The 26,330-nt window shown below is 47.5% G+C and overlaps 2 protein-coding genes across 7 annotated transcripts in view; both read left to right on the top strand.

Moving 5' to 3' along the window:
- The window catches only part of Snx31 (sorting nexin 31), an 81,193-nt gene extending 64,127 nt beyond the window's left edge, over nt 1-17,066 (top strand). For all 6 annotated transcript variants that reach the window (XM_034516987.2, XM_076911266.1, XM_034516986.2 and 3 more), the window contains 2 exons: nt 5,754-5,861; nt 17,025-17,066. The gene's annotated coding sequence lies outside the window, so the exon portion shown is untranslated. The remainder of the gene's footprint in view (nt 1-5,753; nt 5,862-17,024) is intronic.
- On the top strand, nt 5,750-25,128 carry Ankrd46 (ankyrin repeat domain 46). The gene is made up of 4 exons (XM_034517066.2): nt 5,750-5,861; nt 17,025-17,357; nt 18,528-18,686; nt 23,315-25,128. Exons 2-4 carry the CDS (start codon nt 17,047-17,049, stop codon nt 23,529-23,531), a joined length of 687 nt encoding a protein of 228 aa, XP_034372957.1. The 5' UTR covers nt 5,750-5,861; nt 17,025-17,046; the 3' UTR covers nt 23,532-25,128.
- Nucleotides 25,129-26,330: the final 1,202 nt, after the last annotated feature.

Below are 26,330 nucleotides of genomic sequence, written 5' to 3'. Positions count from 1 at the left end.
TTGAATTTCAACATGTGGATTTGGGGACAATACAAACAAAACCATGTTAGTTTTCACCTATTTCTTAATCCTTCCTTGTGAGCTAGGGAATGTACCCACCCAATGTACCTCTTTGGGGTTCTTAAAAAAAAAATCTGCTGTCACATTCTCGATGCCTTACAACAAATATATAGGATGAGAGTTGCCTCTCAGTCTTGACCCATATCCCCTATAAACCAGTCAGAGGTTCCATTCTTCCTGCCTGGGAACATGAGATATCTTGGTCTGCTTGTGCAGAAATAGCGGTGAAAGCCTGGTGCTCTTCTGACTTTCAGGCGAACAGACCTCGGCTTCACCCTGACAATGAGGTCACAGTACTGTAAGGTGGAAATGCAGAAAGGACAGCAGAGCACAGCTCAGGCAGGACTAAAGAATGTCTTTGCTTCCGTGTAACCCGGAGTTTGTTTTGAGATTACGAAGAGAGGACACTCTGAGATAAATTTTCAGTTCTGTTGGAGTCCCTAGGGTGAGCTCAGCTCCATTCACGCTTGGGCTGAAGTGAGCCCTCTAACAACACCGAGGACTGGAATGTTCTGAGCTGCTCACCAGATGCACTAAGCAGACGTCCCCAGGTTGGGGACGGACCAGTGGGAATCTTTAGCTTTTTCTGTACCCAGACTTAACAAGCCCCAGGGATTAAACCCAGGCCAGCAGGTTTGGTGGCAAATGAATTTTTGGCAGCTAGCAGGTGCTTATTGATCCTCCAACACTCCTTCCTAAGCCACCACCTCCTGAGCATCTAGTACAGTTGCATAAGGCGGCTCCCGGAACAAACCCTTTATCTTATCCACACACACAGTAGTTCTGCACAGTGTCAGTCACCTGAGCAGGGTCTGCAGGGTGTTGTGCAGCTGTGGGAGGGAAGTAAATTAGTGCTAGACACTATCTGTGTTCCCGTGGGATGCTCATTTCCTCTGAGTGAAACCCTGGATGGTTCTGGATGGTTCTGGCAAAGAAAAACAATCATCTCCTTCCCAGGCTTTCAGCTTCGTCCTTCTAATTAAAAAAACATATTTTCTTGTGGTTTAAGTGTTTCAAGTGTTGTGGGGCGGAGATTGATCCAATCCTGGTGCGGATGAATGTGTGCTATAGCATGGCATTCTGTCTGCTTAGTCTGTGGTTCTGTCTGAGAACCCAGGAACCTTTGCACCTGACACAATCTGATTCACTGTTGGTTAGAGACCTGAGAGCTGTGGGAGTTACACTTTTCGGGAGCATGTCTCCCTCTCCTGGTCAATGTGTAGTACTACAAGAAACAAAAAAGACCTGGAACATGTACACAGGGTCTCTCTATGTAGCCTTAGCTGTCATGGAACTCTCTGTAGACCAGACTGGCCTCAAACTCATCTGCCTTTGCCTCCTGAGAGCTGAGATTAAAGGCATGCACTGCCAATCCTGGCTTTGGATGGACCTCTTCCTTTGCAAGTCCTGAGTGTAAAAAATACCTCCCCATTCTGAACACATTTCTTTCTCCACAGAGAACTGGTTCTGACCAGAAGGTTGTGTTCTTTAGGTCAGAGCCCCATTAGTAGTTTTAAAAGTCTTCTGCATTTTCTGAGACCATATAGGAAGGCTTAACCAGCACAGCCTAGATCTTTATTACCCTAAGGAGAAAGAAACCTTGAAAATCTTGCCCTGGGCAATCCTCTGTGTTTGCCTTGCTCAGATCTAACACTGCTTTCTCCAGCCAGCCCTGGTTAACGCACTCGGTTCTTGGGGCAGGGGAAACAGTCACCTAGACTCCACTATTATACAACTTTGAATCGATCTTGACTGGCACAGGCGATTTTAAAGTTCCCATAGTGACTAGACTGTGCCGCTAGGGTGGAGACCACTGCAGCCCATGTGTCTGCACTCTGGTCGACGTGCTGAGAGTTCAAGGGTAAAGACGTGACTCTGCCACACAGATTGATCCTTTGCCCTTTAACTATGAAGAATAGATATCGAATCTTAGAATAAATGTTTATCCAAACACATCACTGCTGTCTTTTGTCAATGGAAAAGGCTCCTTTATTTCATTATCTTATCCCAGTCAGAACTTGCAACCAAATGTATCTGTGGTGCTGACAAAGAAGGACATTTTCCTGATTACAGTTAAATCTAAGATCAGCACTCATGGTAAACAAGATGGCAGCCTTTAAATGTCCACCTCCCCACAATGCCCCGAACCTACACGCATGCACCTTTGCGTAGTGTCTCAGCTTCTTTTTCTGTTGCTGTGATAAAGTAAGGTGACAAAGAAAGCTTGTGGGATAAAAGGCTGATTTCAGCTCACAGTTTAGGGCACAGTCCATCTCTTCAGGGACGCCATGGCCATAAACGCTTGAGACAGCTGGTCAGAGTGCACCCACAGTCAGGAAGTGGACAGCAACAGATACCTGCTTCTGCTCAGTCCCCTCCTCTGTTTACACAGGCCAAGGTCACAGACAGGGAAAGGTGTCACCCACATAGCATGGGTCTTCCTACTTCAGTTAATGTACTCAGGATAATTCTCTCCAGCACACCCAGGGCACCTCCTGGGTGACTCTAGGTGTCATGTAGATAGTGTCACTCCAGGGAAAGGGGGCTTTGCAAGAGTGATCCTCCACAGAAAAGTGAGATGAGATCATTCTGGAGCGGCCAAGTGTGTCCCATGAAAGCACAGGGGTGTTGTAAGAGATGAGACAAAGTTAGAGAAGATGCTGACATGGAGGCGAAATCCAGGGAAGAGAAAAGTCATCGAATGGAGGACCGGCCACACACTGGGGGGAAGAGGTTGGTTTAGAAGCTGAGGATGTTAGGGAGATGGAGTCTCTGAAGAGCCTCTAAAAGCAGTGTAGCCTTTGGATTTTAGCCGGATGCAAACACTGTGGCTGCCAGCCTTCCTGGCCTGTAAAATGACTAATGCAATGGCTTAAACAATTAGATTTCTGGTGGTTTGTTGCCATGACAATATGAAACTGAGGTACAGCCCTCTCCTATACAGACCCCTTCCAAGCCTCTGGAAGGATCCTGGAAGTGTGTTCACACAAGTTTGTGAAGCTATTTCAGTCCCCACTGATTAAGATTGCTGCCTCTTTCTCTTCAGACTTCCTCAGGAACTCTTCCTGGGGAGTCAGCACCCAGTGGGGCCCTGTATTCCAGGGTTCAAGTAAGCAAAAGAACAGTAGGAGACTCTTTACTTTGCATTTAGGAGGATATAATCTTCTGATTTATGGTCACTACCATTAAGTATGAAGATATCTCGGGGATGTAAAAGTAGAGTCTATCTTGAAGATGTTCAGTCTCTACCATGTCAAGTACCAGACATGCGGACAAGGAGTCAGAGGGTACCGGCAACTCGAAGTCTATTTCTTTAATCTCCTTAGAGGAAGAAAAAAAAAAGCTGTCTTCACAGTCCATAAATCTTCCCTGCTGAACAGAAGCCATAATTCACGAAGAAGAAAAGATAAATTAGAATATAAGCAATCAATAAGCTCTCAAGTTGTTTGATACACCACCCAGGGAAGAATAAATTATATGAATAGAATTACCATTTAAATTACCCAATGATTTGACACAGTGTGTGGGCAAATATGAAGATCTTATGGACTCAGTCACTGACAAATTGATTAATGTGTCCCTAATTTACAGAATATTTATGATCAGTCACTGCACAGTAAATGTTAAATAGCCTAAGATGATTGGTGGCCCTGGAGATCACCCTGCTCTGGTCTCTTAGAACCAGTGTGTGTGTGTGTGTGTGTGTGTGTGTGTGTGCCTCTGTGTGTGGCCTGTGTGTGTGGCCTGTGTGTGTATGTGTGCCTGTGTGTGTGTGTGTATGTGCGCGCCTCTGTGTGTGGCCTGTGTGTGTATATGTGCATGAGCACATGCATGCATGAACATGAATGTGCAAATACTTATGTGCACTTGCACGTGGAGACCAGAGGTCAGCCCCAGGTGACATACCTTAAGAGCCAACCACCTTGATTTTTTGAGACAGGACTCTCATTGAGGCCCAAGGCTCTATGAATAGCCCAGCCTGGCAGGCTGGCTTGCTGAGGGGGACCTCCTGAGAGCCAGCTATCTCCCACTGGCCAGACCTGGGATTGCCACATATAACCAGCATGCTTGGCTTTTTATGTGGGTTCTGGGAATTGACTTCAGGTTCTTATGCTTGCAATGCAAGTCCTTTACCAACTGAGCTATCTCTCCAGCCTTCTTATAATTCTTAAGTGAAAGAAATGTGAGATTTCCTCAAGCCAGGCAATAAAGCCAAACATCTATTTGACATGGGGGTGGGGGGTGGTGACAGGGGGAGCTTAGATGGAATTCTTGAGTGGACAACACCTTACAGGGTCAGCTGGTGGGGTGGATGATTCTAGAATTCAGAGAACAAACAGTGTTTAAAAGAAGTCACCTTGACTGTATGACTGTAGGAGAGAGAGAGAGAGAGAGAGAGAGAGAGAGAGAGAGAGAGAGAGAGAGAGAGAGAGAGAGAGAAAGAGAGAGAGCATGTGAAAGAATGTTTCAGTACATGGGTGTATCATCATTTTCAGGTTTGGTTGTACACATGTCACGATAAGTCATGGAACCCTTACAAGTGCGGCGTAAGCATTCTATCCGACAATAACTCGTCAGAATCATATCTTTGAGTAGATTCGTCAGCCATTATTTGCTAACTTGTGGATTCAGATTTTAAACATCTCCCCCACAGCCGGAAACTAATGAACTAATGCGCGTGACACTTAATATATTTTTTCCTGCCTCTTAAATTTCTACTTAGTGAGGGAAATGAGACGTATGTTTAGAAAAAGAGGTGAATGTGCAAGATGTAGGTTATAGGCTGAGCCGCCGTACGAGCCTCCCGCCTGCAGGGGGCGTGCCGCTGCGGGACGCGAGGCCGCTCTGCCCCGCGCGAGCTCCACCTCTGTGGCCATCCGCGCCCGGCCCACCGCCGCTGGAGAGGAGGAGCTGCTGCCATCACTGCTGCCGCGGGCGCAGGTACCAGGGCGCGGGCGGTGGGCAGCAGCAGGGCGGGAGCCAGTGACAGCTGCTCTGAGGGCCGTAGATCCAGCCCTGCGCGGGTCCGAGTGGCTTCTCCGCGGGCGATGCTGGCGGGAGGGCCCGGGTCAGGCCTTGGTGGCTGCGCGGAGGATGCCTGCGGATACTGGGGAGTCTCCAGCAGCCCATGCCCCAACCCAGCCCGACGGCGACGTCCTTCCCAGGCCGGGATGCAGAGCATAGAGCATAGTTAGGAATTGTCAAGTCCTTAGCGACTCATGAGGAGTCCGCAGCCCGGGCGTGTGTGGGCGTTGTGGCGGTGCGTGTGATCTGCCCAGACTGTCACAGTGGCCAGGGTACCCCCGGTGAGACAGAATTTGCACACTTTGTGCTTAGGCCTCAGGTGATCATGAACTTTCACACTTGACATGCGTCGTTAAAAAGCAGTTGGTTTCTCTCTGGATTTCCCAGCAACTGTGTTAGGGAAAAGACATTTATTCTTAACAGCGTTCCACAGAATCTAGAATTGGCTGAGGAATGTAGTAAGCGTGTACTATGGACGAGTAAGTAACACGGCTCACTCTTCAGAACGTGGCATTGGTACTTAAGCGTCTCCCAAGGCGCTATCAGTGGCATGGTGGTTTTTATGTTACAGTAACAGCTGGCTGTCTTCATGTCAGATATTGTGCCCAATGGTGTTCCTTTTTAAAACCTTTGCAACAATCCTGACAAATACCATCTCTGATTTGCAGATAAACTGAGGCACAGAGTCTAAATTAACCTAAGTCCAGACAGTTGGCAGAGTAAGTGGGATCGGAGACGCACAAGACTTCACGCCAGCATCCCTTTACCTTCCAAAGGTAGTGTTCCTTAAGATTTTTGTTTATTGATACAATTTGTAGCCTGAACTGGTTTCTTCTAGACGTATGCATATGTAAAGGACAGTAAGTGCCACTGTCCTTTTAGTTTATAGGGAATTTAATGAGAAATACATGTGTTCATTAAGCTTTGTAGTGATAATAAAGTTAGACATCCTGGGTTCTCACTGTTCCAGTTTAGGTTGATTTGATGTAGAAGCGTGTCTTGTTTGTCTACACACATTAGCTGTGTGTTCGTTAATTGTATTTTTACAGCAGTTGAGTGAGTGTACCTTGTACACACAGCATTCTGTCAAGCAGAACGTTATTTCCCCCTCCTACAATAAGCTAATGTCTTATAGGACACCAGAAAGACGTGGGAGAGAACTGCCACATGACAAGGAATGCAGGAGGCAGGGCACATTCTGTAGAGCAAATTGTGTTGCTGCCTGCAAGAGCAAGGATTTTCACTGTGAGACTGGGGGTGTTATTTCCCAGTCCCAGAGACTGGGGCTTTTAGAGTCTAAGTTCCTTTACTATTGAAGGGACAAAGCAACTCCAGGGAGAAACACTGGTGACTCCAGTCTGTCATCGAGGAGAAGTGATATTGGCAGGGACTTGAAGCAGAGAGTGGCTTCCTCTCCTCTCCATGTGGTCCAAGGCCCAGCGCTCCTGACACAGGGCTGCCCACAGGCTGGGACTTCCCATTCCAACTGACCCAATTGAGGAAATCCCCCGTAGGCATGTCCACAGGCCAACCTAACCTAGACACTTCCTCGGTGAGACTCCTTTCCCAGGTGCTTCCTTCTTGTGTCACGTTAACAATTAAAGCTAATTAAAGCTAACCACCACTGACTCCCAATTTGCTTAGCTATCTTAGGATTTGATAGGTTAGGATTTAATGTAGGATTTAAGAGTTGTGTTGTCAACAGCTGCATGTGATGTGTTGGCACAAGCCTTTAATCCCAGTACTTGGGAGGTAGAGGCAGGCAGATCTTAGAGGCTAGCCTGGTCTACATAGAGAGTTCCAGGACAGCCAGGGCAAACCCTGTCTTGTACCACACACACACACCCCAAGCCCCCTAACAGAGTTGCGATATTAGGGTTCATGCAGCAGGCCGATAACTGTTTTTCATGGTGGGACAATTCTAAGAACCAGGGCTAACCTAAGTCCTTGATCTAACGGAGCTAACATTTCCCCGCAGGAAGATGGGGGTAATGAAATGATTTGCTTAAAAGTGGAAATAAATCCAGTTAGATGGTAACGATTACTAAGAAGAAAGTAAATCAGGGCGGGGGTAGGCTGTGCTGGGAAGGGACTTACACAGTTTGAGAGTAAGAAGCCGTGTCCAAGAGAATGCGCTGAAGTGATATTGAAGGTGTGCAGGGCAGCTGTCAGCTGTCAAGGGGCAAGTGTACAGCAAGCACAGAAACCTGGAGGACACCAGCCTGTTACAGGACTAACAAGGAGCCACTGGGTTTGAACAGAGGGCGGGGAGCAATGAAGCCGGGAACCTAGTGGGTGCTAGTAAAGGCTGGGTCTCCAGGGAGGAGGAGGTAGTCAGAGTGCTTTGATCAGAAGAGCGCAGGACCTGACTCAATGCGTTCAGGCCGACTGTAAAACCAGAGATGGAGTCAGAGAGACAAAGCACCATAGCCCTTTATTATTCCTGGGGATATAATCCAAGACCTCCATGAACGCCTAGAACCTTGGATAGTACCGGGTCCTTACATAGTGTGCTATTTTTTCTTTATATAGGTGTACATGATACAATTACTTAACAAAGTAGGCACTGTAAGAGATTATTATCAGTAACAAAATCGGACAATAAATAGCATTATGCTATAATAAAAGTTCCATGAATTGGCCTCTGCCTATTTAAGAATATATATTGTGTGTCCATCTCCTCCGGGGTTTGAGGTGACAAGATGCCTGCATGATGAGATGAAGCGAGGTGAATGAGAGAGGCGTTGCCACATGGGCCAGAGCATCACATTGCCAGTGCTGTGGCACTGATCTGATAGTCCAGATGGCGGCTAAATGCCTGCGGTAAACACGGCCTGCTACACAGAGGCCCAGTCCAGGCTGGGACTGGAAGGCTTGAGAGTCCACCGCACCACTCAGAAGTGTGCGCTTGAGAACTTATGAATTCTCTCTGCAGTTTCCCATCGATGTCCCGGAACTATGATTGACCATGGGTCGTTGAAAGCAACAGAAATAAAGCCATGGATGCAAGGGCTCCGTGCAGTAAGAAGGAGCAGCCATGTTGGAGAAACCGACCGCTGACAGACTGAGAGCAGATGTGGGGTCGGTGGCACGTGAAGCAGAGGTCGGGTTTAGTCATACTTGAGATGCCTGTTCAAATACGTCAGGAGAGACTAGGATTCAAGTCAAAGGTTTGACTGGAAACAGAAACTCAGTAGCTATAGAAAGGTGGGGCATTGGCCAGTGATTATTCAATATGACAGAATTCCTGGTATAAATAAGTTGAGAAGAGGAAAGATGTATTTTATTTCTAATTTAGAGATCGTAGTCTATAGTCTCTGTTGCTTCTAGAGCCATTGTGAAGCTAGATCACAGAGCTGGGAACAGGCGGCAAGGCTGCTCGCCTCATGGTGACAGGAAGCAGAGCCATGCTTGCAGTGACTCACTTCCTCCAGCTGGACCCACAGCTGAGAATGCCACTGTCTCCCCCAGTAACCCCAGCAGCTGGGAACCAGGCCTCCAGTACCTGAGCCTCTGGGGGCAACACTTTGCATCCAGACCGTACATAGTAGGTATGGTTAAAGGCAAGAGGCTGTGGTGCAGACTAAGGAACTGAACATTGGTGTGACTGAGAGAGAACAATAAAGGACACGGGAGAAACTGTGGAACAGTTGAGAGAAGGGGTAAGTGTGAAGTGCAGGGAGAAACGGACCGGCTGTGTCACTGGCTCACTGGACGAGCAAGGTGGCAGATGACAAGACAGTCATAAGAACAAGGTTGGGCTGCTTGCCATGTGAGAATTGAAGATCTGTTACAGAACAGAGGCAGGTAAGGCTTGGTGGCATCGCAGCCCTGCTTGAATGGAGTAGAGGGTAGGGACAAACACAAAGAGCAGTGTGTTATGTGCTAGAGATACATTGCCTGTGGTAGCTGAGACCATGTCTGTTTACATTTTGAAAGTAATATCCCTGGCTGTAGAACCTGTATTCTATAGTTCTCAGCGTTCCTCTGGGATTTATAAATTGTTTAAAATCTTCCATCTAGGTAAGCTACATTTAGTAAGCTACGAGAGCAGTGATATCTGAAGTAAGGAGGAGTGAGTTAGAGCAGAAGCCTGTGGTGTTGGAATAGGAGATCGGTAACCAGGGCTCAGAGCGCATTCTGAGTAAGCACAGCAGGAGGACCATGTCAGAGGCCGGCCTTGAACCTAGCTGAAGAGCCTTAACAACAGTGCTGCCCAAAGATGTCTTCTTGTTTGGCCCCTAGAGGGGGCTGAGGCAGACACTGAAGGATATAAAAGAAGAATCCATAAAGTGAGGGAGTGGTAGAAGGTCACAGGTCCTTGTGCATCAGAATTGTGTATTAGAATCAGGTGGTGGGACTTAAAGTCCAGGAGGGGCAGCCACGATAGTGGTGCAGCCTGAGGGCCTCCAGATGTATCTGTTTCTGAAGTGGTGGTAACACCTACGTCATCTGATGAACCATAACTAAAAACTAAGGTCAGCTCAGTACAGATAAAAGAAAGGCTGTCTAGGAGGGTTTGTTTGGCTGAGTATTGCTGGAGAGACAGGCTGAAGGCAAAGACATATTTACAAGCTGTTGTGAGCCTGAAGCTTGGCTTTAATTTGCCTTTGTCTCTTCTTATGCCTCTGTAGCTTAAGATACAAAACGTTTCTGATTCAGTTCATTTTCCAGAATCCAAAACTTGTGCATTCTGGGATATAATTTGTCCCACGAACTCAAACATAAGAAACTTGTTATAGCACTTGGAGCTCATGAGAGCATCATCCTTTGAAAGCATCTTAAAGAACAATTCTCATGTCATAATGACCTTTTCTGAACAGTGTGGTCCTCTTGAGTGCCAGAACAAAAGCTCAAAGTCACAGTTATTCAGAGTTTAAATAAAGAATTGTTAGGTGTTACAGTTCATTACGTCTCTAATGACAGGTCACGTAGAACATTTTAAAAAATGAGAGCATTTACCATGATTGCCAGTCTCCTTAGTATTAGTCATAGTGTGAATGACAAAGTGTGGTTTTAAGAGACAGTGAATAAGAACTGGAAGAAATCTGAGGTGTGTATGTAAAATAGCAAGGAGCTTTAACTCCTGGTGTCTTGAGTCTGCACTGGATGATCCCTTCAGGCAGGAGATGTTATTCACAGTAGAGGCCACGCCCTGGAAGACAGCAGGTCTGAGTGTAGCTGAAGAGACAGTCTGCTCTTCCAGAGGACCCACTTATGGGAGGTGGCTCAAAGCCTCCTGTAACTCCACTTCCAGGGGATCCTGTGCCTCTGACCTCTCTGCACACACAGCACTACCCCACTATGAATCCATAATTCCTGCGATCACGGGGACTTGCCAGCCTCTGTCCCCCATCACTGAAAGATTCCCCAGAGCTCTTTGGGAGACTGAACCTGCCTGCCTGTTTGACACCTTGCTAGGACAGGCTAGGACAGGTGTGGGCTCCCTCTCCCCGACACCGATTCCCTCTGGGCTGGCTCTCAGCCAGACGGAGACTTGCTCTGGTTCATTCTTCTTCTACCTGAAAGTATCTGCTGGAAAAACTCTGGGATTTTTTGGGTCTGTTCTGCCTCAGGTTACAGGCATTCCCCACTTTCCACCCACCACAGTTTCCTAAGTGACAGCATGTAGAAGATTCAGCTACAGCCTGACTTCCGTCTGCAATCCTTGACATATTCTTATCCCATTGCTTGGGTTTGGAAATGTGAGGAGAACACATTTTCTTCTTACATCGGATCCTTGAACTCATCCTGTCTTCACTAGGCCTCAAAAGGCAACGCTACACGTCACTGCCAAGAGGGGAGGGCCAGAGCCCCTGTGAAGCCTCTCAGAGGCTTCAGCTTTAAGTATCCAGTTCCTGTGTGGTAGGTCCTTCTCCTAACTCAGGGGTCATTTAGTGATAATGCTGTCTTAAGCAGCTGTTGGGAAAGTTGGCAGCTCATTCCTCTGCAGCCGTGTGTTAGGTGTGTGCAGCAAACAGACCAAGGCCTCTGGGGTGGCATATTGGCTCAGCAGGATGTGTAAGAGTTGCTGGGTTTTAAGGGTCTATGAAGGTCACTTGGTGTAATAGGAAAGTACTATGATGTGTGTAGCCCCCGGTAGTCAGACAGCCTGGGGACATCCACTAGACCCTCTTGAAGGTTGTGTGAAGGAAGAAGTTGCTCCCCGTGTTGTTCAGATGGAGGCTTTGCACGAAGGATGCAGTTCCTGCCAGCCACTGTGCATAATTCTATTTTCACATACAAGGCAAGGCTGTCTCTAAAACTAAACCATGCTGAAGCCTGGATGCCTCACAAGGTGGCGCTGTTGGACGTGAAAATGCTGTTAAATCAGCTGCTGTCCATCAGTAACACGGGTGGGACATGGGAGGCTCCACCTCCCAGGGCTTAATGTCCCTGCAGTTCAGTATAGATCATAAACTGAAAAGGACCCCCATGCACTAAGAGTTTCAAAAAGTGCATAATTAATAGGAAAGAATCTAGAAAACAAAAGTATTTATCTAAACTAGCAATTAATAGTTTTATGGGAATTTTATTTAAATTATTTAAATCTATTATCTTCTAAAAGTTGAGTTGTGACTAAACTCTAATCAATAAAGAAATAAATAATTAAGTATTGTCAGAATACAGCAGACATCCCTGTTTTTGTGCTTTTAGTTTCTTCTTGGTGAAGAAAAAATTGAGTAAAGGTTTGCTTGTTATCTCAGTGAGAAATGCTTACGCACAGCAAGTCCAGGAATTGAGTCACTTCCTGTACACTAGAGGACATTGTCAAAGACTTTGTAATTGTTGTTCTACAAAAACGTACTTGTACTCGGTGACGACAGGGTTGCTTCAGAACACTGTGTCGGGCTGCTTCCTGTGGAGCAGGTGACACTGTAGAGCTTTGTTGTTCTTGAGAGGAGGGGAGTCCATTTGGAATGTGAGTGCATGTGCCTGTTCCCTTCCTGAGACCTGAGTATGTGCATGCTGGGTTGTGAGCAGTCACCGCTCACCGGGAGATCTGTGGATCTGTAGAGTTAGGGTTATGAGTACACACTGGCATGGTTCCATGGCTCCTGAAGCTCTTGCTTTCGGCTCATTACGGTTGTATTCTCTCTGGAAGTCACCGGACTCCTTTACAGGGATAAGAACAACCAGCACCACAGAGACTCCAGGTTGGGCTCCCTCTCCCCCACACCGCTTCCCTCTGCTGCTTTCTGTGATGTTAGGCAGGGTATGCAGTGAGATTTCACAGTCCTCCTGACAGCCAGTTTTGTGTACATTTTTCTCTGGTGTCTTAACTTTAATACCTGCTTCTGATTGCTCCTCTGTAGGCGTGATGTCACCAGTGCATTTGAACCAGGAGTGCAGCACGCGCTTACCAGAGACTTTCTGAATGAAAATCAAGTCCTTAGTGCATGTACTTGATTGTCGATACTGGCTAGAGAACAAAATGTAAGCTTGTCAGCACAGCCCATACTAAACACGGCACCTTCACGTTAGCTTCTGGCCGTGAAGAAGCTGATCCTAGAACTTGTGTACTTTGACCCAGGACTGTGAGTCCAGAGTCTGGGGTGTAAATGGAAAGCATGCTCAATGGAGCTTTTCACCAAGTCGGTGGCTCTCAAGTCCTGCCCAAACCTCTTTGCTTGTTATTTAGGTTCAGGTCCCAGCTGAGACCTGAGGGAGAGCTAGGGTGGGGTGAGTGACAGTATCAGTGCCACCCACAGGGCAGGAGTTGTGACTGAGGCTGCACAGCCCTCACCACCCCTCACAAGTCTGCCTGTGTGCCCATCTGCGGACAGCCTCATGCACACTGCCCTTTACAGACCAGGCCCTCGTGACAGCCCCGTGCTTTCTGGGGCTTGGCTGCCCCACCATAGCTACTGCAGGCGTTGTGCGTTGACTCTGCCAGCTCTTTTCTGGAGGTTTTGCTCCCCACTAGATGCCACCCCATTGCTAGAAGCCACTCTGTTACCAAGGGCTGGATGTGCCTTGCACGTTTGCTTCAGCACAACAGGGTGTTGTACGGCCTGAGACAGTAATAACCTCAGATTGAGGGCCCAGTCTCACAGCTGAAAAGGAGCCAAGCTGGATTTACTCCCAGGCAGTGCAGCGCCACACACATCTGGATGGAGAGGCCAAACTTTGACAGCTTCCAGCAATAAGAAAACTAGCTCTACGGTCCTGAGAGTTGTTCCTCACGAAGGTCAGACTTCTTGTGTCTCCCTCCAGCTTTCTCTGAGATTTGGACTTTAAGTGCAACCAGCTAACATGACATAGCTAAGATTCCAGGCACAGTGAATGTTTAGTGGTTGATGCTGCCCTTCTGTGGTCCAGGCTGGGTACACTGCTACACAGAACAGGGGACATCTGAGGTGGGTGACAAGTGACTTAAGAGCAAGGCCTGGCCATGCAGGGGAGAGCTGCAGAGACAAGATGCGGACCCAGACCGATTTGTCTGCTTGAGCCATACTCTTTGGCTCTTTGCTTAGCTCCCCCCTTACGAATAGCATTTTCTTTCTAAGAGTTCTTTGTGGCGCTAGTGAGGTAGCCCAGTGACTGACCTTGCTATCCAAGGCCCTGGGCTCTTCAAAAATTAGTTAGCTACAGTTAGAGGTTAGCTTCCACTTACTTTGTGGAGAATGTGATCAGAGTTCCAGAGGCTGAGGGTGACTTCCAGAGCCCGGCTTCTTTGTGTAGATGACACATGGAGGACTTTTTCCTGCCTGTGCTTTGTCAGTAGTCACAGCTCCACGTCACAGTCACACCCCTCCACTCTCCTTCATGTACAACTTGAGTGCCTGGCAGTCACTTGGGTGGCCTGGCAGGTTGCTGCTTTACCTCAGGTGTTCTGGTTAATGTGCACAGGCCCCATGACCTGCTGTGTGTCACAGAACAGTGCGTTCTTTCTCACACTGTCCCTTGTGAGTGAAGTTCCTCGTTGTCATCGACCCTTCTGGATTCATTACAATTTTTTTGCTGAACCTTGTTAGGAATTCAGATACAGCTCTGTGTGGCGCTGGGGAACAGCTCATCTCCCACCTTCTGCATGCTCTGCTGTGGTGTGGATTTCTTCATAGCCTGAGAACGTGCAGGGATCAGTGGCCTGCACCTCTCTGACCAAGGGGAAGTGCTGTCTGCCTGGGAGTCTTTAACTGTAGGGTTGAGGTGAGCAGCTTCTTCAGAACCTCAGAGAAACAGACCAACTTCACTTCTCACCTTACAGCAGGGCCGACTCTTCCCCAGCCAGGCCACTCCAGAGGAGTCCCAGCCAGCCAGCCAGAAGGCCTGAGTCAAAACACCCAGATCATTTCTTACGGAGCATAGCCAGCACGTCTCTGTTCTTGAGAACATTTGGTATATGCATTTTTATTTCCAAAACAGTTTGTGTTGGGTTTTTGTCTGTCTGTTTGTTTTGTTTGATGCTCCAATCCAGTGAGTAGTGCAGGAGGAAACTAAGAGAATGCTCTCACAAAAGAACTGCTAACATCTTTATTAAATAAAATATTAGGATGGGATTACATATATATATATATATACACATACATATACATACATATATATGTATGTGTGTGTATGTGTGTGTGTGTATGAGAAGATAACCACTACATGGAGACTATGCCTTTTTAATTTTTAAAAAATATTTTTCTAGATTTATTTTAAGAGTGTGACTGTTTTGCTTGCATTTTGTCTGTGCACCAAGTCTGTGCCTGATGCCCACCAAGATCAGGGGAGGGCATTGGGTCCCCTGCACCTGGGATATGGATGCCTGTGAACCACCATGTGTATGCCAGGAACTGGGCCTGGGTGGGTCTTCTGCAAGAACGACACATGCTTTCTTTTTAAAATGATTTATTAATCCTTATTTTATGTGCTTTGGAGTTTGCCTGCATATGTGTCTTTGTAGTGGTGGTGGATCCCTGGCACTGGACTTAGAGTTGTGAGCCACCAGGTAGGTTTTGAGAATTGAGCCCAGGTCCCCTGGAAGAGCAGCCAGTGCTCTTAACTGCTAAGCCACCTCTCCAACCAAGTGGCCTTGACACACTGAGCTGCTTCTCCAGCCCTGGGGATCAATTTTTAAGGAGTTGTTATTTCAAGACAGCTTTGGTAGCTGAAGCAGGAGGAGTAGGAGTTAGAGGCTGGCCAAGCCCTGCGTGTAATAAACCCTGCCCCACACAAACCCCTGATGATGCTGTGTTGTAGTCACAAGTATTCAGAAGTGTTCTTAACAGTTGCTGTTCACTGTGGTCATGTTCAATTCCCTCCCCAGAAGATCCTCTGCTCTGCCACTGACTTGGGTCAAGAGTCCGTCATTCCCAGTCCACTGGCTACTGATTGATTGCTTGTCTCTAGTCTTTTCTGTCCAGGTCTCTGTCTGAAAGACCAGTAAGGCCAGCCATCTCCTTGGCCTGAAATCTAAAGGGACTCTCACAGAAATTCAGGGATAATGAAACTTACCTTGAAGTTGCTAGAGTTACACAACATTCAGTAAGAACCCCAAGTGTATGCCTGCTCAGCTTGGGCCCAGAATTGAAGGAACAGAAGGAACAGGTCCTTGGTATGTGTAGGCTGATACCTGCCTCAGAGCCAAGAACAGGAGCAGTGCTCTGGAGCCAGGTAGCCCGGGCTGCAGAACCTAATAGCCAGGCCGAGAACCTGCCAGGCCCAGTGCCTGTGGCCTCTGTACTCCCGGACCCTCAGGGAGTGGGAAGATACAGTGAGAAACTATGCAGGCTGAGCCTGTGAAGAAGAGCCTTCTCCATAGGGGCTGGCAAGACGATTCAGAAGATAAAGGTGCTTGCAGCCAAGTTGGATGCTCTGAGTTTGATATCTGGGACCACATAGTAGAAGGAGAGAACCAACTTCCACAGGCTGTTCTCTGGCCTTCTCACATGGACAATGGTATGCATGCATGGCGTACACAGACATGCATACATGATAGAAAAATAAATAAGTGGTTTTTTGGTTTTTGTTTTTTTTAAAAAGGAGCCTTCTCTGTAACTGCCAGATCACTGCTTTTCTGTTCTCTCTTCAGAGTTCCTTTTGAGAGACTTTACTTTCTTCTTAGTTGAAGCGAAGGGTAAGGAGAGAGCTTGTGAAGCAGAAGGTACTGTGGCTGAGGCAGTGCAGGGCTAGCCTCAGCCTGTAATTTTTCAGGTGCCATCTTTCTGGAACACTAATGGGACTTGGTACTAGAGCCGCCTACTATGTGCCTAGCCTCCAGGGAATTCAGATGGCAGAACCCGGGTGGGGTGGGGGCTTTGGTGCATGACCCATTCAGTGGGCACACCTGCTGCCCCCGCCTGTGTCTGTCTTCCTCATCTCTCAGTCCTTAGTCCCTGAGAGTTTGGCAAAACTGAGTACTGAGGTGACTATAAAACAGCAGAAAAGGGTTAATTCTGTAAAAGTCTGTTGATTTAATGACACTTACAAATCAGTGTGTTAGTTCCTTTAACTTTTAAAATGAAGTCTTAAATCCTGCGCCTCAGATACAGTGTTCTATGGGGTACATTACCTTAGGTCAGCAGGCTTCTCCCACAGAGTCTTCTGTTAACCCTATAGAGCATCTCTTATAAGAAGAAAGTGTGTAAGAATCACATGTGGAGTGCCATCTGGAGTGTGTGCATGTAGAGATGGCTGCTACAGCTTCAAGTATGCATGTGTTTCCTTATAAGGGGATGACCTTAAATCTAATGGTATTTTAGCTTTAAAAATATTTCAGCTCTTTATTGTGGTAAAAATTAAGAGTTTCACAGTAATTTAATTGCCATTTGATCCAGCAGATATGAGAAAAAGAAAATCTTGTAGTGGAAAATAAAACATAGTAGATACTTTTGTGATTATTGTTTGGTGAGGAAATTTTTTCCAAGAACAAGACAAGAATGGTAATAGTGTTCCTCTGACTGGCTGCCGCTGGCCTCACCGGCTGTCCCTCACCTCCTCTCTTGCTATAGGAGTGTCCGTCCACCACAGACAATGTCCTACGTTTTTGTGAATGATTCTTCACAGACTAATGTGCCCTTGCTTCAAGCTTGCATCGATGGAGACTTCACCTATTCCAAGAGGCTTTTGGAAAGTGGCTTTGACCCAAATATCCGAGACAGCAGAGGCAGAACAGGCCTTCACCTCGCTGCGGCCCGAGGGAACGTGGACATCTGCCAGCTGCTACATAAGTTTGGTGCTGATCCTCTGGCCACGGATTATCAGGGCAACACGGCCCTCCACCTGTGTGGCCATGTGGACACCATCCAGTTCTTGGTTTCCAACGGACTTAAGATTGATATTTGGTGAGTTCTCTGTTCCTTTGAAGCCTCGCCGTTTCTTCCCATTAGATGTGCAGGCTGTGGGCTGATCACCACCTGATCCATTGCATTGACAAGTTCAGAAAGGAATGGAAGCCTGAGCACACAGTATGGGAGCCCATGAGCTTCGTGTGTGCGTGTGTATGTGTGCAAGTGTACAAGTGTGCATGCGCGTGTGTGAAACAGTCGCTGGCTTCTGTTCATTATGAGGTAAAATTCAACAGCAGAAGGAGGAGGTGGTTTTCCCGGCTCACGGTTCTCAGCTCACCCTGAGCAGCGCTCTCCCTGGCGGCTCTGCTTTAACCATGCTTTGGATTTCTCCCGTGTGGTGTCTGTGTGTTGAGCATTAGTCCCCGACCCTCCCTTCGCTCACATTACACATGAGACAGGCGCATCAAGTCACACAGCTTATAAAGACTGCAGTTTGAACCAGTTCCTCTGCACAGCTCACGTGTCTCCTGTTAGAACATGCTAGCCCTGTCATAGCTCCGGGCCTGAGTCCTCTTCAGGATGGACAGTTGGAGGACACCGTGGGGTTTTGTTTTGTTGGACCAGTAACACCCGATCTCCTGAGTGGAAGGTCCAGCTCCCCTCAAAGCTGAGCTTGAACTTGAAGCTCTGGCAGGTTCCTGCTGTCCTGGCGTACCAGAGCCATGGCGGCAGATGTTTCTGTAGCAGCAGGACAGAGTGGGGCGGGAGCTGACACTGGAGTCGGCGTGACTGCTCTTCCTTTGCTAGAGTCAAATAGTTCAGCACTCAAGGCAGCTTTCATTATTAGATCCTTTGCATATACGTGTATAAACATATGTCTGCATGCACACATATGTGTAAGCATGAACATATACATACATGAATATACTCACAGCATGTACAAAGACCGAGTCTAAGACTCTCAAACTAGACTTCCCAATTCCACCTAGAAGTTCTCTTTTTCTCTTTCATTTACTGTCATCTGTTCTTTGTTTTTCCTAAATGTTCTTTTCTTCGATTTCCTGGAAGGAAAATTCCAGTTAATTCAAGTGTCAGTTTCTGGCCTGCTTGGCTCTGCTCTGTGTGACTTGTGAACCAATGGCACATACTTCCCTCACTGACAGGAGCTAGCCATGTGGTGCTGCCACCGCAGCAGTGACCCTTTCTTTTTGTGACTCTTTTCAGCAATCATCAAGGTGCTACCCCTTTAGTTCTGGCAAAGCGCCGGGGCGTGAATAAAGATGTCATCCGACTGCTGGAGTCTTTGGAAGAACAGGAAGTAAAAGGATTTAACAGAGGCGCGCACTCAAAGCTGGAGACCATGCAGACAGCGGAGAGCGAAAGGTACCAAGGACTCAGTTGTCTAAGGCATGGCCAGTCACTGAGTGACTTTTTCTTTGAGTCTCACATATGTGGCTTCAGATTACAGTTGCAGAACTTGACAGAAGTGCCCATGACGATGTGCTCACTCAGTGTCAGATAGATGCACCACAGTGGAAGAAGATTGGACAGGAGACAGTTAAAGGCAGAGTCTGAGGGGCTTCCGAGTTTTAAGTGTAGATCACAAGAGTGGGATTTATGAAAAACAGAAGTTGGGTTGCATCAGAGACAGCAAATGCATTCCAAGGGGAGATGGCGGGGTGCTGGGAAATCTGGAGGAGGGGGAGACTCATCATAAGCAGACACCAGTCACTGAAAGTGTTTCTCCAGTCTCACACCTGCAGTACTGGCCTCGGGGTTGAGCAGGATTTCCATGACTTCTAAGCCAGCCAGGGCTACATAGTAAGACCCCGATTATGTGGGTCTCAGTCATACACAGTGCTCACAACTCAAACAAAGGAGAAAAGGTAACTTTGACAGGAGCAGGAAGTAAAGAACTGTGGGCTCCTCTATGTAATGGGAGCCCAGGTGTGGGGTGGGCAAGGTCCTCATGTGTGCTTGCCCCTCACTGTCGCCTAGCCCGGTGGGGAGCACAGGCAAGGTCAGCCAAGAGTCTGTAGAGTGACAGGCAAAGCCGACGGGCCTGACCTGGGTTGCTGTGGCCTGGAGTCTAGGGTGCCTTGTGTCTCAGCGTTCAGCTACTCAGTGAGCTGAGCCATGTCGTCCCAGCTGTGCGGCTGTAGCGGTCTCCACGCCATTGGGCTCGCAGAGGTCAGCCCTTCACAGCCCAACTCTGATGCCCTCACAGGCGTGACAGCTTCCTTCCTCTGCTGGCTGTGGCTCCACTCCCTCGCTGGCCCCGCTTTGTCAGTTAGAAGCGCTTCCTGTTGTCCTAAGGGAGCTCAAAGGGTTTTACTGTGAACTGGGGATGCTCCTGAGTTTTCCAGACGCTGACAAGTAGGCAAAGTAACAGGCTCAGACACACGCGAAGCCCTCTCCTTCACCTCTGCAGGGCTTCAGTGTCCGTGTGCCAAGGTAGGCAACAGTGATTAACTCTGCCTCTGCAAAGTGTTTTCATCTTTCTATAACATAAGAGATTACTGTAAGCTTCTTCTTAAAGATGTGCGTGCGTGCATCTGTGCGTGCATTTGTGACACCGATGTGCACATCTGTGCACTACTAGAGAGGCCAGAAGAGGTTTCCAGCGCCGTCAACCACTCTCATTCTTTTGAGGCAGGGTTTCTCCTGAACCCAGGCCTGTGTTTTCCCCACATCTTCCCCTCCTTCAGAGCCTGGGTTCCTGGCCTGTTATGTGGGTGCAGGGGTTTAAGCTCCAGTTGTCAAGATTGCACACAAGTGGTCCTCACTGCTGTGCAGTTCTCCAGCCCCGGCCTTCTGTTCATGAGTGCACGTGTGTCATGGTGCATTCTGGAGCTCTCACTTGGACCCCAGCCACTAGGCCTCCTAGTCAGAAACACACTTGGACTTTATTCTGCCTGTCATGATTACTAAGTAAGTAGGTCATGAATAGTTTGTACATCTTGGTAGCAATGTGAACTCCTGCTTTTCTTTGCCCACATTGTGTTCCCTTTGTGTCCTTACAGCTCCGTGGACACTGAAGCTTCTCCTTGTAAACGGTTAAACACCCTGCCACTCAGTAGGTGGGGCTCTCCTACCTACTCCTGCCCTCGGTCCACAGTAGCTGAGATTAAATTCCACTTAGAAACTGTTATAAAAATACAAATCGGGGAAATGAATAAATCCCTTACAGAAAGCCAACAAAAATACAAATCAAACCACAATGGAATATTCCTTAACTCTGCGGACAGGTGTACCCAGGCAGGTAGGCCGTCACTACTGTTACTGAGGTTGTGGGGATAGTAGACTCCTGAAGCCAGCATAGAAGGGGGCCACTAAGGAAACAATCTGACGGCTTATCAAAGGCATACAGAGTTACTATATGACCCCGCAATTCCACATCTAGGCACATACTAAATGTCCATCCACTAAGGAAAGAATAAACATTGCTTGTTTACCCAAAGGACCATTACTCTGCTGTAAAAACTAATCAAGTGTTGACAGATGCTTCAATCAGGATAACTACTGAAAAAAAGCTGTATGGAACAAGCAGGCATAAAATGACACATACTATTTATTTGGTTGGCATGAAGTGCCCAAACAGGGAAATTCATAGAAACAAAGGAGATTGAGGGTCCCTAGGACCTGGAAGGACAATGAAAGTGACTAATGAGTGCAGAGTTTGAGACGAGTGCTGATGATGTATTAGGAATTAGATAGTAGAAACAGTTCACACCCTCGAAAGTCCTCAAAGCCACTAAGTTCCAGCCAGCGGGGCACATGGCTCTAATCCCAGCACTGGAAGGTAGAGGCAGGAGGATATCTGTGAGTTCCAGGCCACCCAGGGCTATTCAGTGAGACATAAAAAGATGAACGTTTAGCACAGATCATAGCAATAAACAAGTTGAGGGAGAATACAAAGGGTTAAGTAGGAGGAGTCATTATAACTTAACCGTGGCCGCCTTCCTAGCGGTGCATTTGCTATGTATTCTCATGAGGTTCTGTGAGATGCAGGTTAACTTGTGTAGGACTTAAAAATCAAGCTGACAAAAAGTATTTCCCCATCTGCATATTATTCTAAGTTCAGTTATGTTTTCTTAAAAATATTTGTTTTATGTGTATGGATGTTTTGTCTCCATGTATGAATGTGCATCACATGTGTGCAGTTCCAACAGAGGCCAGAAGAGGGCATCAGATCCCCTGAATCTGAAGTTACAGATAGTTGTAAGCTGCTTTGTTAGTGTTAGGAGTTGAGCCTAGGTCTTCTGGAAGAGACTCTTAACCACTGAGCCATCTCTCCAGCCCTTAACTGTATTATTGTCATGACAATTGGATGGCAGAAACGGTGCAGCTGACATATATTTTTAAAAAAAAAAGACTAAGGTAGGCATTTGGCACACGCTTGAAATCTCAGCACTGGGAGACAAAAGCAAGAGGTTGCCACAAGTTTGAGGATAGCCTGGTCTACATAGTGAGTTTGAGGCTGTTCCAATAAGTCCGTGTGTGTGTGTGTGTGTGTGTGTGTGTGTGTATATGTGTGTGTGTGTGTGTGTGTGTGTGTGTATGTATAATCTCTACACCTACATGCCCATACCCCATGCCACCCGCCACCCTCCTCCCTACTGGAGTCAGATAGCCCCTGGGTGGTAGGATGCATTCCCTGGATAAAGCCTCTGTTAGTCTGTTTTTATCAACAGAGCTCGGGGGGCCTCCTGGAGAAGGCTCTCAGAATTCTCAGTTTACACACGGATCTTTCAGTATGAGAGGGGTTAGCTCAGGCAAATGAAACATCAAAAGCCTCTTGGTTTTAATTTGACTTCTCAAAAGTTCTAATCTTATTATAGACCTTGCTGGTATTTTTTTAAATTTCCATATTGTTGTAGATTCACTGCAAGTGTCTTATTAGTTTTTCATATAAGAAGAATCTGGGTGTTAAGCACAAACGGCCCATTAGGAAGGCAGAAGCTGGAGACCGGAAACACATCTCCAATAATGTATGACCGATGGTCAAGTGTCAAGAGTTCAAATCAAATCATAGGATAAGGGGCTGCCAGTTTGCATGAGTGTGCCATGCTTTCTGGTAGGCAAGGCTCTGAGGCACTGCCGTGTGCTGGTTTTGTTCTGTGCCGTTGGCTGGGAGAGAGGAAAGGAGTGGGTTGTGACATAGTGAGCTTCCGTGACCAGTGGACAGCTCCTACATAGATATGATCACAGTTTTCATGGCTTTAGACCACATGCCATAACATAGCTGAGTGCACCCTGTAAACTTTCAGTCCACCACAGGGCGGCCTTCACCCCAGAGACAGCTCCTGCTCTCTCTGTGGTGCGTACACTTCTCGCGACAGGGCCGTGAGCACTGGAGTCTGTAGACTATTTACATTGCCATTTAAACACTGGAAATTTCAGCTTTTAATATCAACATTTCATATTTTAAAATGTTCAAAATGAAAATTCATAATTTGAGACTTCATGTTCATAAAAATAAAATCAGTAAATTAAAAATTCACTTGAGTATAGAGTGTGGATGTGAAGGTGAAAGGGAATTTCTCTTAATTTAGTAGTTTTCAACTAGGCTCACTCTTCACGCGCACACACACACATACACACACACACACACACACACACACACACACACCTGTGTTCCCAATACTCAGGAGGCTGAGGTAAGATTGATAGTTTGAGGCCAGCCTCAGCTACAGTTTGAGTCCTGTATCCTGATGGTGCTCACCCAGCTCACCCCTCCTACTTCACATGTGTACAGTGTATCCTGATGGTGTCACCCCTCCCACTTCCTCCAGACACCCATTGGGACTTCCTGATAGGATTTTAATTTGCCTGCTGGATAGTAAGCCAGGGACCTAACTGGTGCAGTTCACAGTTTACAGTTTAAGGCCCATGTGCAGATCCCAGGAGTGAGTACCCAGCACATCCCTGGGCAGCGTGCTTGTCTTGTGTCTTGCCTTACAGGTGGAGTGTGTCTTCACACCTCTTTCTTCTCTGTGCTCCTCCCACAGTGCCATGGAGAGCCATTCCCTGCTCAGCCCCAACCTCCAGCAAGGCGAAGGAGTCCTGTCCAGCTTCCGGACCACGTGGCAGGAGTTTGTGGAGGACCTGGGTTTCTGGAGGGTCTTGCTCTTGATCTTGGTCATTGCTTTGCTGTCCCTAGGCATTGCCTACTACGTGAGTGGGGTGCTGCCCTTTGTGGATAACCAGCCTGAGCTGGTGCATTGAGGGCTCTCGGAGATGAGGCAAGGGCCTGTCAGTATGGCTTTTCAGTTCTTAGACTATTTCTTAGCACAAGGCAGTGAAGCCTGTGTTTAGGATTTTTGTTTACCGTGACCCTTACAGAAGAATGATGTGTTCCGCTGAACTTCATCCTGTAGCTGGTGATACTGCATCCTGATGCTACTCTCTGACACAGCCTGTCTGAGGAGACACCCCAGGCTGCAGGCTGCTGTGATCCAAGTGTAGGGGTGATCAGGTGGACAAGGCAGAGGCTTGGGAGGCCTCACAGCGGGGACCAGGCCTTGAAGGAGGGGCAGTGACCATCAGAAAGCAGATTGCTTTTCCTAGGATTCCATTTGCTAGTGGCGTTGTTTCTCTCGTTTGTTCCTTTTGCAACAGTTGTGTTCTGTTTTTATTCACTTTCCTGGCAATAGGAGGGAGTGAAAACTTTCAACCTAAATTTTAATTTCTTTTACAATTTATATAACAAATTGGAACTGTTAGAAACTTTGACTTTAAAAGCATATATTTAAGTTAGTCAGACAGTAGACAGGTTCAGAAAATTAACAGTCTTTTCTTTAACATGGATTTACTTGATCAGTGTTTAGTTGCCATGGGCAGCTTTGATTCATTCTGAACTGATTGCAGTGTCTGAAAATCAGCTTTTTATGGAGTTCAGCTCACTCTTCAGTCTCCTCTCACTTTTACTTTTAAGATGTCCCATTCAGAAAAACACCAGGAAACTCTTTGTAGTCAGTAGTCATTAGAGAAAGTCCTCTCCTTCACTGTCACCAAACTTGGAGTGCCACCAAGACAGTGACACTTGAGTCAGGAAGCCAGCTGTGTCAGGAGGCTCAGCACAGTTAACCCTCGGTCTGAGCGAACCCATCCAAGTCAGCAGGAGTCCAGCAGTGGTGAGGAGAGTATCCCGAGCAGAGTCCTGAACTGTGCTGCTGTGCTGTCTCCCTGTGTACACGTGCATTATGTGAGCAGGGGTCTGGACCCTAACGTACGTCACAGCTTCTCCGTGTCTCTGAAAGCCCTCTTGGTTCTGCGGTATAGAAATCACGTTTCTTAGGATATTAACAAAATATGGAGGTTTAATCACTGAGTAGAGTCTGAAACTTGCAGTGAAGAGCTGACGGCTCTCTTGTCTATGGCAAAGGCAGCCCTGGCCGGTCGGGTAGAGCGGCCCCTCTGCCAGCCTCTCGATGACTGGTATTCCCTCCTCTGCTTTCAGATACCTGGTACCAACACTCTTTTCTTTCATGTGGCTTTATCCTGTCTGGAGGAGCTGTTTATAGCTCCCCGCTGTCTGCTTCAGAACCAGCTCGAAGTGTCTTGCTTTTAAATTATCATGTTTGGTAGAATGCAAGGGGGGACACAGGCTTTTGCTTTTGCATGGAGAACACTAGAATTTAAGTTCAAAGCATGTTCAGAATGAGTGCTTTGGAATGAGTTTCCCTCTGTAAGTCAGAATATATGTAATATGTAAATATTTTGCTCTAAGACCCCTGCTTCCTGCCCAGCGCTGTTTCTGTGCCCCATGCGCTCGGCAGTATTCCTTTAACTGCTTCCAATAAACGCATTTATAAATCCTTCATCATCGGCCATTTTCTTAGTGCATCGTGTTCCAGGAGTCTGTAATGGATTGCAGTTAGCTGTTTTAAAAGCCAAGTGGTTTTGCTGATGTCGATAGAGATCCATCTTTGTTTGGCTTACAAATGCTACAGAGGTAATCCGTGCACGGTGTGCATGGACCGACGTGTGGCGGGCACTCAGCACGCCTCGTCTCATCCTGCTGTTGTGTTGGGTACCACCTGCTCCTTCTCAGATGAGAAGGCTGCTGCAGAGATGCATAGGCTGGGTAGGCCAAGGCCCCACTGCCGGGCTGTGACAGAGCAGGGTCCCTTTCCTCTTCCTGCGTCTGGGATGCGTCTGGCCACTGTACCCTGTTTATTGAGAACCTGGACTGCTGCTTCTCAGTGCGACATCACTCAGCACCCTCTCCTGCTCCTGTGTCCTCCGTCCTGCAGTGCACATCTCCTCACGTCTCTCTTTGCTGTAATGTAGGTGCTCAGCCCGTGGCATGCTGAGCGGACTGTCCACAGCTGCCCCAGATGCCTCCTTTCTGTTCTCAGAGGCAGCACACTCACTGTGGAACAGTTGTGTTGCCTTTCTTGGCCTGTTGCTGTGTACTTTGTGTTCCTAGAGTCCTAGGCTTCGGAGAGCAGAGCCGTGGGCTGCTTCTAGAACCCTCTGCCCGTGCTGCATCGTAGAGAGAGAGCTCTTTGTGCAAAAGTACTGGAAGCACTGCTCATTCGTGTTTCACTTTATATATTTTGAGACAAGGTGTCATGTAGCCCAGGCTGGCCTCAGACTCCCCTTGTAGCTAAGGATGACCTTGGACTTCTGACCCTTCCGCTTCCACTTCCCAGGTGCTGAGAGTGTGTGCCACCACGCCTGGTTTCATGTGGAGCTGAGGACTGAACCCAGAGCTTCATGCATCCCAGGCATCCTGTACCCACTGAGCCTCAGCCCCGCCTCTCATGTATTTTCAGATTAATCTTTTAAAATCACACGTTGCCCCCACAAGCAGCATGTATGAACTGTGTGTGAACCATGCCTGCCTTTGTGTACAGGTGCCAGTGACTTGGCCAGGGAACTGTCCATGCTGATGCTGGGTGGTCCCCTACCTACAAAAAAGTGAACGTTCACCAGGACTGCCTGCTGCAGGAACGTGCGCACACGCACGCACACACACACACACACACACACACACACACACGCACACAAGCTGAAGAG

The sequence above is a fragment of the Arvicanthis niloticus genome, chromosome 13, assembly GCF_011762505.2.
Source record: "Arvicanthis niloticus isolate mArvNil1 chromosome 13, mArvNil1.pat.X, whole genome shotgun sequence".
Lineage (NCBI taxonomy): Eukaryota > Metazoa > Chordata > Mammalia > Rodentia > Muridae > Arvicanthis > Arvicanthis niloticus.
The sequence above is the reverse complement of the archived record's forward strand: the minus strand, read 5'-3'. Positions and strand labels throughout refer to the sequence as shown.

Bases quoted from the DNA above. Each gene is read 5' to 3' on its own strand.
- Ankrd46 (XM_034517066.2), top strand. From the start codon at position 17,047: ATGTCCTACGTTTTTGTGAATGATTCTTCACAGACTAATGTGCCCTTG. The intron at 17,358-18,527 runs GTGAGTTCTCTG...GACTCTTTTCAG, and splicing joins GGACTTAAGATTGATATTTG to CAATCATCAAGGTGCTACCC. The intron at 18,687-23,314 runs GTACCAAGGACT...CTCCTCCCACAG, and splicing joins CAGACAGCGGAGAGCGAAAG to TGCCATGGAGAGCCATTCCC.